Consider the following 12,141-nt stretch of genomic DNA (forward strand, 5'->3'; position numbering starts at 1 on the left):
AAAATATTTTTATTTAGTGCCATGCCAAATTTTCACACATCAGTTTTTAATTTTAAATATTAAGAAATTCAGTCAATACATCTGAATAAAGATAAATTATATTTATGGTCTTTCTACCATTTCATTAAGTCGATTGTAATAAATTAGGTAGAAACCCTTGCTTTAGAGTATGCTTGCAGCATACTATTCCTTATTTCATTTGTATAGCTTTTTTGTGTCAGTTTAGTTACTGAAAAGCAGGACAACATGAGAATTTTGTCTTTAGACGTCGCCTAAGTTCAAAGGATCCATCTTTCACTTAACACCGCCAGTGTCTTTTCAAACAGAACAATCAGGTGGGGAAAAGTTCAACTCTGAAAGCTCTTAAAGAGCAGAAACAAGTTCCCTCTCCGAATCAAAGAATTCTTCTTTCTGTAACCCTTTTCTTTGACACTGATTTTGATTAACATCAACACTTTGATAAAGAAAATACTTATTTAATTTGGACTCTTGAAAAATTTCTAAAAGTAATTTTTCACTTCTATCAACTTCTATCACCAAATTCTAGAAATGATAAACTAGCACTTCAAATTCTATACATTTTCATTTGTAATATAATACAAATGGTTGCTAATCACCTTCATTTAAAATAAATTCAACCCAAAACATACAATACATATATATGTCTATATATACACACATACATATGTATATATACACTTCCAAAAATCAAAATTAAATGATAGCCTTATTCTTTGGGAAGCTAAAATCCACGTCTTCCCAGTATAATGTAAATATGTGTGCTGTGATTCATTTAGAGCTTTCTTTAATTAACATTATAATCTTGTATTTTGAAAAAGAACATGAACTGTTTTTCTTATGTCTGATAACAATATGTATTCTTATAGGTTGAAAATTCCACCCTTAATTCCCAAAGTACCTCACTCATGAACCAGAATGCCCAACTCCTAATCCAGCAGTCTTCCTTAGAAAATGAAAATGAATCTGTAATCAAAGAGCGAGAAGACCTAAAATCTCTCTATGATTCTCTGATCAAAGATCATGAAAAGCTGGAACTTCTTCATGAACGTCAGGCTTCAGAGTATGAATCTCTTATCTCTAAACATGGAACTCTGAAGTCTGCCCACAAAAATCTTGAGGTGGAACATAGAGACCTTGAAGACCGGTAATTTATTATATTTTGTTGTACTGTGAATTGAAAATGAATTTTCTTCAAGTAGTATAATAAATTTTATATATTAAACACATCTAATGTTAGTTTACATAAGAAATTTATATAAATTTACATGTGTTTTAAATGATACTCATTACTCATTTCCTTCATTTCTAAAATTTCTTTTTTGTAAATATTATAAACCAAATGCCTTTTTTCCCCCCAGTTACAATCAGTTATTAAAACAGAAAGGACAGTTGGAAGATTTGGAAAAAATGCTCAAAGTAGAACAGGAAAAAATGCTGCTTGAAAATAAAAATCATGAAACAGTAGCTGCAGAATACAAGAAACTTTGTGGTGAAAATGATAGGTAATAAATATATATTATATATAACAAACATATATTTTATATAGAAAGTATATACATATATATGTGTATATATATGTTTTTTCAAAATTATGTATTATTTCTTACATCCAAACTATATACTGCCCCTTTGTAGTACCAAGCATAGTTTGAATTCGGAATTTTAAAAAACAGAATAGGCTGGGTGCAGTGGCTCACACCTGTAATTCCAGCACTTTGGGAGGCCGAGGCAGGTAGATCACCTGAGTCAGGAGTTTGAGACCAGCCTGACCAACATGGTGAAACCCCGTCTCTACTAAAAATACAAAAATTAGCCAGGCTTGGTGGCGTGCACCTGTAGTCCCAGCTACTTGGGTGGGTGAGACAGGAGAATTGCTTAAACCTGAGAGGCAAAGGTTGCAGTGAGTCGAGATCGCGCCACTGCACTCCAGTCTGGGCAACAGAGTAAGACTCCATCTCCAAAAAAAAAAAAAAAAAAAAGAGAGAGATACGATCTTACTCTTTTGCCCAAGCTGAAGTTCAGTAGCATGATCATAGCTTACTGCAACCTCAAACTACTATGCTTAAGCAATCCTTCCACCTTAGCCCCTCAGGTAGCTGGAACTGCTGGCACACACCACCATGCCTAGCTAATTTTTAATTTTTTTTATTTTAATATTTAGTTTTTGTAGAAATAGGGTCTCCTGTGATCCCCACGGTTGCTCACAAACTCCTGGCCTCAAGTGATCCTCCTGCTTCTACCTCCCAAAATGCTGGGATTACAGACACCAATACTTTCTTATTAATACTTGAAACTTTGAGTACCTATACTTCAACATATTTAAAGACTAAAAACTTCTTTTCCCAGTGTGGAGATGGGTGGATGAAAAAAGGAAATTAAAAATTATTTTCAAGGGAAAGGTACTCAGAATTTTAAAAAATCTAGTTTTTACAGAATAGAAACTGATTTTTGATAACTTTAGTAACTTGTAAAACAGTCTTATTCTAAGTATGCCTTAATGTTATTTATATCATTTCATATTGTATAAATTACACCAAAAGCTATTAAGATAATCTAATTATATTTCTATGATTTCTAACTATAGGCTGAATCATACCTATAGTCAACTTTTAAAAGAGACTGAAGTTTTACAAACTGACCATAAAAATTTGAAAAGTCTTCTGAATAATTCCAAACTGGAACAAACAAGATTAGAAGCTGAATTTTCAAAACTAAAGGAACAGTACCAACAATTGGATATTACATCAACCAAGCTGAATAACCAGTGTGAGGTGAGCTTAAAAAGTTTAATCACTGTTTCCTTCATTTAGGCACCAAGACATGCCTAAGAAATAAATGACTAGATTACAGTGACAATACTAGTATATATTTAGTGGCATATATCTAAAAGAATTTGGTCTAGGATCACTGAAACTTACATGTAATTCAGAACAACTTCCCATATCATTAATTACAATATTTTAAAAATTATTAGCTTAAACTTATGTCCAAATTCTTTGAAAATTGTAAAATTATTCATTTAATGAAAAAATGTTTACACCTGGCATGAAATTATAAACCAATAGAAAAATTAGTTGGAAACAACATACAATTAATTACCCAACAAAGCTCAGAAAGTAATTCATTCTACCAAATAAATTATAGGATGGTATACCTCCAGAATGGTAGAGTGAGAAATGTGGCAAATCAACTCCTTAAGAAACAATAAAATTGGACAGAACTGTCAAAAACAACCTTGTTAGGACTCTAGAACCCAACAAGGGCATATAGCAAATTGAGAAGCATTTATTAACGCAAAACTATTCAACCCTGGGAAGGAACTGTGGTTGTCTGAGGCATTTTATCTTGGGGTTCTTCCCATTCCTCTTCTCCTTCCCTGGTTCCTATGCCTGGTAGTTTTGACAGAGCACAGGGCAAGCTGTGAAAAACAGCAACTTTTCTACTGGAGAAAACTGACTTGATTTGGAACACAGCATAGAAAAGCCCCATGCCTGGGAGAGCTGTCAAAGGTCAGCTCTTAGATAGCCTGAGGTTGAAATATTGGTTGGGGCAAGTAACAGACCAGTAAACCAGTCAAAAATTAAAGGATTTTCAAGAAATGAGTCAGCCTCAGTGGGTCTTCATAAGATCCCACATGTCACTGGTGGTCCAGAAAACTGTTCAAGAGAGACCAGAGAGGGCCCTAGCTATCTATGCATCCCTGGCTAATTCTCACAATTTGGGTCAAATGTTAATTATTGGCTGAGGGCTAAGTCATATAATGACATGATTTAGTGGAGGTGGAAAAAACTAATCTATAGTATAAAAGGTTGAGATAGTAGTTAACCTTGGTGGGAAGGGATAGTGGTTGGAAGATAGCACAGGTGTTTCTGGAATACAATTAATGTTCTGTTTCTTGATCCAGGTGCTAGTTTAACATATATGTTTACTTTGTGATAATTCATTGAGCTCTATATACACTTAAAATTTGTTCTTGGACCAGGCACGGTGGCTCATGCCTGTAATCCCAGCACTTTGGGAGGCCGAGGCGGGTGGATCATCTGAGGTCAGGAGTTCAAGACCAACCTGGCCAACATGGTGAAAACGCATCTCTACTAAATATACAAAAATTAGCCAGGCGTGGTGGCACATGCCTGTAATCCCAGCTACTCGGGAGGCTGAGGCAGGAGAATCGCTTGAACTTGGGGGACAGAGGTTGCAGTGAGCCGAGATCGCACCACTTCCCTCTAGCCTGGGCGAAAGAGCGAAACTCCATCTAACAAACAAACAAAAAAAATTGTTCTCTTTTCTTTATATATGCTTTATCAGTTGTCTATGGACACTGATAATGCTCTTTAACAACGAGAGAACCTTAGTGGTAATGGACAGTAAACATTTCTTTTTGCCTAATGAGTCTGAGTTTGCTGAGCATCTATGCTAATCTACTCACTGATGTATGGGCCAGGGGTTTGCTCCTGCATCTGTAATTAGCTGGCATGTACGCTGAGGGCTGGCTGGTCTATGGTGGCCTCGGTGGGATAACCCTTCTCTGTCCCATGTGGTCTCTCCATCCTCCAGCAGGGCTCTGAGAGTCTGAGTGGAAGTCCACAGGCAACTTGAGGCCTAGACTTGGAACTGTTAGACCATCACTTCCACCTCTTTCTCTTGGCCAAAAGCATTCCAAATTCAAGAAGAAGGAAAATAGATTCCACTTCTTTACGGGAAAAGTGAGAAGTCACATTGCAAGAGGTTATAGGTACAGGGAAGAAAATAAATGCATTCAGTTTTTTAATGAATCTACCACATATGTTTCAATTTAACAACATACAGATAAATAAAACCAACGTAGTATGATATTCACAGTTACAGATCTAGATGGTTGTTTATGATTATAGTATAATTCTCCCTGATTTTCTCTACCTTTTGAAATTTTTCAAAATGTTTATTTTTTGCGGGGGGGCGGCGGGGGTGGTGGTGTAGGCAGGGCGGGTATGTGTTATTTGCTTTTGCTTTTTTAATACAGATCTCTGGGCTCTACTCGAGACCTGCTGAATTTGAATGCTGGGGCCCACAAATCTACTCTACAAGGGACGCCAAATTTTTAGAATCACTACTTTGGGCCTTCTGCTAACTTCTGTTTGAACCTCTGGCCTAGCTAAGGCATATTTCCAGTTTCTACTAACTGCGTAGAAAAGGCCCAATGCTGCTGGCAGCCCACCTACTAGTAATGCCAGCTGTTAATACCAACTATTGACTAAATTACCCGATTTCCCTTGATCAAGCTACAAAAACTATACACAGACTTTTAAGGTTTCTTGAAAACAGTGAATGGATGCCGGGCGCGGTGGCTCACGCCTGTAATCCCAGTACTTTGGGAGGCTGAGGTGGGCGGATCACCTGAGGTTGGGAGTTCGAGACCAGCCTGACCAACATGGAGAAACCCCATCTTTACTAAAAATACAAAACTAGCTGGGTGTGGTGGCGCATGCCTGTAATCCCAGCTGCTGGGGAAGCTGAGACAGAATAGCTTGAAACTGGGAGGCAGAGGTTGCAGTGAGCCGAAATCATGCTATTGCACTCCAGCCTGGGCAACAAGAGTGAAACTCTGTCTCAAAAAAAGAAAACAGTAGATGGGGAAATTATGAGACATGCTAAGTACTTAGTGTGTGCTATACACATGCTACTAGATACTTTACATATGCTAATTAATCCTTGCAACAGCCTTGTTGGGTGGGAGCTATCCTCATTTCATAGATCTGAGAACTTACTTGTCTAACATTTCATAGAAATAAAATATTAGATATTTGAATCTAGCTTTTGGACTATACTATAAGTTAAACAGTTTTAAAGACAGAAAGCAGTGTTTGGGGAGTAGATAATATATTATATATTAGACCCAGTGTTTGTGAAAATTAAGAAAATATATATATAGAGAGAGAGAGAGAGCATGTAACCCAGTGCTGTAGGTGTCATCACTAAAATAATCATGCTCTGATAAAAGTACGATCATCTAATTGTTCAAACAGTGGAACACTTAAATCTTTGTGTAGTACTTCATATTTTTCAGTTGATTTATGTTAAATGTAAATGTTGATTTTTTAAAAAAATGTTTGTGTTTAAACAGTTGCTAAGCCAACTTAAAGGAAATTTAGAAGAAGAAAATCGGCATCTACTAGATCAAATTCAGACATTAATGCTACAGAACAGAACACTTTTGGAGCAGAATATGGAAAGCAAGGATCTTTTTCATGTTGAACAAAGACAGTACATGTAGGTACCAAATAATTTTGCACTCTGAAATATGTTACTCATGATTTTATCATTGCCATACCCAGTGGCAGAGAAAATTCATGCTAATTTTTACTGATTTTCAACAAATATTTTTGAGTGCTTATATTCCAGGCACTATTCTAATAATCAGAAATACTAACATGAAAACACATGCATCTTGCTCTTAAAGAATTAGTAGTATAAAGTGAGAAATACAAATAAACATTTAAATACAGTAATTCTATAATGGAAGTATATGTAGGAGGCCATAGAAATATAGCACATATAGGGGCAGGAATATCTTAGTCTGGGAGAGGCAAGGTGAACTTTCCAAAGATGAGATTTGAGTGGAGATTTATAGGTTCGATAGGAATTTGCTTGAGGAGGCATGCCAGCCCAGGAGAGCTGCAATACAAAGTCATGGAAGTGTGATGAAAGTATGTTGTGGTGTGGTATAGGACCTAAAAATTAATTGTTCTTTCTGGAGCAAAATTGAGGAAAGGAGGGGTGCAATAGAGAAGTGGCTAAACAGTCAGGACCCAGTTTACAAAGGTTGTTCTATGCCATACCAAGGAGTTGAGATCAAGCTGCAAGACATGTGAAAGAGAGTTGACAGGGCTTAATTATTGGTAAGTTGTGTCTCCAGAAAGTTAAACAATCTGTTAAGACTCACATTTGGGCCTGTGCAGCCCAGTGGGTAGTCTTGGTATTACTACCCGATGATTCATCTTTACTCAATACATCTCTTCTCTTTGCCCCACAAATGAGAAGCATCACAGTAAAATAGAAATAGCACAGATGTTGCAATTAGACAGCTTCTAATTCATGTCCCAATTCATCCACTCACAGTGTGACCACAGACTAGTCATTTCTTTGATCATTAGTTTCTTCTTCTCTAAAATAGAGATGACACTTACTTTCTAGATTATTCAAGGAGTGCATGAAGTAGTATGTCTGTGCCTCTCAGACTTGATGTACATAAACAGCCAGGGCACATGTGAAACCAGGATACATCATACATTTTTCTGAAGCACGAGTCTTACCAAAAAATTTCAGGCAGGGAACATTATTTCTTTATTAATACACAGGTGTATCATGGAACAAAGGCAGAATTTGTGTAAACTTTCAAAGTAAATGTAAAACCTCAAATTTCACATTTGTGACTGGACAACTTGGGCTCCACCTTTAGTCCTTTTAGTCCTTTCTGGGGTATGTATTCCTTTACTTGCTTTCAAAAGAAGGCTTTGTTTTAGGTTAAGAAGCTTTGCATATATATAAAACTTTTGGCATTTGAGTCTCCTGTCCCTTAAGCAGAGGCATTATCCAAAGCTTTGTTGTCTTACTATTCTGACCCTTGGTGACTAATACATTTCCAGGTGAAAGTGCTTGTATCTAGATAGTTGACTTCCAAAGATTATGATCTATTCTGACTTAATGAATTTAAATTACAAATATCCATCTTGCATGTTAGACATTTCTAGCTAAATGCCTTTGTCACATGGTCCTAGCAGGATGGCAGTGGACAGGTAGTATTGAGATTTTGGAGGTTCTTAATGATATTTCAACAAGGAAAAGGAAAAACGAACTGGGAACTACAGCCTTGTTCACAACTTTTCAAATGTCAACTCTTCTGCAGGCCTCAGATCCAAGCAGTTGGGTGAATAATAAATGTAGGCTGTATGCTGTTTGTACTGTGGTATAACTGTTGGCAACATCTGTTCACAAGGCATCTTCTACAGAATCTCTCAAGTTAGTTCTTCCTAGTCTCCACCACTGTAATTCAGCCTTCTCTCTCAAATAGACTACCCCATTAGCTTCCTGAATGTTTTCTTATCTCCAATCTTTTTTTTTTTTTCTTTTCAGTCTTGCTCTGTCAGCCAGGCTGGAGTGCAGTAGCGCAATCTCAGCTCACTGTAAACTCCACTCCTGAGTTCAGGCTATTCTCCTGCCTCAGCCTTCCAAGTAGCTGGGACTACAGGCAAATGCTGTGGCATGCTGCTAATTTTTGTATTTTTTGTAAAAACAGAGTTTTGCCACATTGGCCAGGCTGGTCTCAAACTCCTGAGCTCAAGTGATCCACCAGCCTCCACCTCCCAAAGCACTAGAATTACAGGCCTGAGCCACCGCGCCCTGCCTTATCTCCACTCTTTCCGATATATCCTGTTCCATCATTGGGTTAAAGTACTTTAAACCAAGATTTCTTACCACTTTGTAATGAAACTTTCAATACTTCTGATTTCCTACTGAGCAGAATGTAAAACAAAAACTCTCCCTCACTGCTTCCTCTCAGCCTATAACATTCAAGCTAAACATAACTTAGCATTTTTTAACTTCCTACAACTACACCAACATGTAATTTAGCATTCTTATCTTTCCTTTTCAGCCTATCTAATAATCGCCTTTTTCTTCATGGGGCTTTATTTCGTGATCTAAGATGGATATATTTACCTTCCTGTTGTACTTGCACAGTATTTTATTTTGGTACTGCTACTACCTTGGATTATATAGTCATTTTATATATATACACACACACAATATTATATGTTATTATATTAATTTATGGATATATCTTCTCTCCTATATTGTAAACAAAGCTATTTATTATTCATCTTCATATATACCTCATGCCTTCCTCATTGTAAATGATCACTAATGTTTCTGAAGTAAATAGTATTCTTTGGCATTGTGGGGTTTTCTTAGAGACAATACTTTGATGATCTTTGATGTTTCTCTATATAGTAAATACTACTGAGAATATAAAAATGAGACTAGGATGCAATGACTCATGCATTGCTGGAGTCAGGAAATGGTTCTCTACAAGTAAATCAAACCTAAGTAATTCTGCTGAAAAGAAAAATATTTGCATGAACATGTGTTTGCAGGATTATTCATTATATCTATAATTGTAAGCAAACTAAACAATGTTTTTATTTTTTGCTGATATAAATTGTAATAGGTCACCTTTCTTCCAAAAAGGAAAAAAAAATGTAAATTTTTAAAAAAGGAGAAACATGGAAAAATTCCCATTGTTAACTACCTGATAAAATCTTAGTTGCCAACCATGGTATCTGTATTTTTTTATGTTTTGGGGAGACATTAGATCACAGTCACCGAATAATTTAATATTCATAGCTGTACAAAATATGCCTGTCCTAAAAGGTAATTTTTATTTTATAGTGATAAGTTAAATGAATTAAGACGTCAGAAGGAGAAACTAGAAGAAAAAATTATGGATCAATACAAATTTTATGACCCATCTCCTCCTAGAAGGTACCATTAACCAAATTTTATGAATTCTTATTTTGAAAAAAAACACTAGGTTATTTCTAATATTGTGATGACTTCTACTTTTGTGAAGGATTTGTATGTTGAATTTTAAACTGATAACAATTTTTAAAATTCTGTTAGGAGAGGCAACTGGATTACTCTAAAAATGAGAAAATTGATAAAGTCTAAGAAAGATATTAATCGGGAACGCCAGAAATCTCTAACATTAACACCCACCCGCTCAGACTCCAGTGAAGGATTTCTTCAGCTCCCTCATCAAGACAGTCAAGATAGTTCTTCAGTAGGTTCAAACTCTTTAGAAGATGGCCAGACCTTGGGGACCAAGAAAAGCAGCAGTGAGTGCTTAAACTCTTTAAACATCGTATTGATTTAGAATCCTTTCTAAAGATTTTTTAAAACTTCAGTAGTCCTTTGGGGGAATAGTCTGATGAATGGCATTTCTTTTTAATTTCACATCATAAAATTAATTGTGTACTGCATTAGTGTACAGCCACACAATTTTCTGAGGTAAATCATACACAGATATACTATCATTTGGCCAGAGGGGTAAAATATTGCAGAAAGAAAGTTAAAATAAGAGCTGGAATACCTCTGCCACTTGCTATTTCTGTTAATATGGGCAGGCCTTTTACCTTTGCTTCATACTTCACAGGACAGTTGCAAGGAGCAAGTTAGAAATATGAGATGTCATTTTCATAATTATATATAACTTAATCAGAATAATAAGGCATTCTATAATGAGGTTTCTGCTCATATACTTTGATGGTGTCACATTGGAACAAAGTTACATTTGGGGAAGCAAAAATAGGTATGAATTTGAAGGGGTGTTATTCAATGATTTAGAAATTACAGAAGGTTAAGAAAATTATTGAAGGATTGCTTGGTAAAGGATCTAAAATAGAGAGGTGCTGGCGGGCACGGTGGCGCACACCTGTAATCCCAGCACTTTGGGGGACCGAGGTGGGCGGATCACCTGAGGTCAGGAGTTTGAGACCAGCATGACCAACATGGAGAAACCCCGTCTCTACTAAAAATACAAAATTAGCCAGACGTGGTGGCTCATGCCTGTAATCCCAGCTACTCGGGAGGCTGAGGCCAAGATTGCACCATTGCGCTCCAGCCTGGGCAACAAGAGTGAAACTCCATCTCAAAAAAAAAAGAAAGAAAGAAAAATACAAAATTAGCCCGTTGTAGTATTGTGCACCTATAATCCCAGCTACTCAGGAGGTTGAAGCAGGAGAATCACTTGAACCTGGGAGGCGAAGGTTTTCAGTGGGTCAAGATTGCACACTGCACTCCAGCCTGGGTGACACAGCAAGACCCCGTCTCAAAATAAAATAGAGATGTGGGGGCCAGTTACAGTGGCTCACGCGTGTAATCCCTGCACTTTGGATGGCGAGGCGGGCGGATCACCTGAGGTTGGGAGTTGGAGACCAGCCTGACCAACATGGAGAAACCCCGTCTCTACTAAAAATACAAAATTAGCCGGGCATTGTGGTGCATGCCTATAATCCCAGCTACTTGGGAGGCTGAGGCAGGAGAGTCGCTTGAACCTGGGAGGCAGAGGCTGAGGCTGAGATTGCACCATTGCACTCCAGCCTGGGCAACAAGAGTGAAACTCTGTCTCAAAAAAAAAAAAAAATTAGGTGAAGAGATACATATTTGTTTATAAACTTATGATATAATTTTTATTACAAATTTAGAAGTACCGCATTATAATATGCTCTATACAATTATAACCTTTTAATTTCATTACTAGTATGCTTAAACAGTAAAACCAAAGTAAAAGCTTTGGAAGTATATTCCAAGAAAATCAAAATTTTTTTAAAGATGTCTAAGAAGTTGACTACTATCAAAGTTCTTACAAAATATGTGAACAGGATACTTTGAATCCTCTCACACTATCACTAATGTCACTAATTGAACACACACACACAGACACATTCTATTCTTTTGAAATAGCAGGTAAATGCAGCTGCTGCTTCTCCCAGGGGTAGACTCTCCAAATGGGCAACTCTCAAAGCACTCAAAAAACTATTCACAGTGTTTTGGCTTAGGTGAATTATCTCTGGAAACATAGTATTTTAGGGTATAGGATATTAGGCATTAATTATGGGCTATAGGCCAGGCGCGGTGGCTCATGCCTGTAATCCCAGCACTTTGGGAGGCTGAGGCGGGCAGATCACTTGAGGTCAGGAGTTTAGGACCAGTCTGGCCAACATGGTGAAACCTTGTGTCTACTAAAAATCCAAAATTAGCCCATTGTGGTGGCATGCACCAGCTACTCAGGAGGCTGAGGCAGGAGAATCGCTTGAACCTGGAAGGTGAAGATTGCAGTAAGCCAATATTGCACCACTGCACTCCAGCCTAGGTGACAGGGCGAGACTTTGTCTCAAAAAAATTAAATAAAATTATGGGATATATTTCAGAATGCAAGTATAGGTGCCTAAAAACTAGAATCCATAGGTAAGCAACGTAAAAAGTCATACACACTTATATATACACACACAGGTATATATATGTACATATACACACATATATGTATATGTACGTGTGTGTGTGTGTCTCAAGCAGTTTTATAAT

The 12,141-nt window shown here is 37.0% G+C and overlaps 1 protein-coding gene across 19 annotated transcripts in view; it reads left to right on the forward strand.

Annotated features, from left to right (window-relative positions):
• The window catches only part of CCDC88A (coiled-coil domain containing 88A), a 132,186-nt gene that overhangs the window by 101,537 nt on the left and 18,508 nt on the right, over nt 1-12,141 (forward strand). For all 19 annotated transcript variants that reach the window (XM_034953171.2, XM_034953172.2, XM_034953176.2 and 16 more), the window contains 6 exons: nt 888-1,165; nt 1,380-1,523; nt 2,606-2,792; nt 6,125-6,270; nt 9,448-9,540; nt 9,679-9,893. In XM_034953171.2, the coding sequence (XP_034809062.1) occupies nt 888-1,165; nt 1,380-1,523; nt 2,606-2,792; nt 6,125-6,270; nt 9,448-9,540; nt 9,679-9,893 (1,063 nt within the window). The remainder of the gene's footprint in view (nt 1-887; nt 1,166-1,379; nt 1,524-2,605; nt 2,793-6,124; nt 6,271-9,447; nt 9,541-9,678; nt 9,894-12,141) is intronic.

The sequence above is a fragment of the Pan paniscus genome, chromosome 12, assembly GCF_029289425.2.
Source record: "Pan paniscus chromosome 12, NHGRI_mPanPan1-v2.0_pri, whole genome shotgun sequence".
NCBI classification, from domain to species: domain Eukaryota; kingdom Metazoa; phylum Chordata; class Mammalia; order Primates; family Hominidae; genus Pan; species Pan paniscus.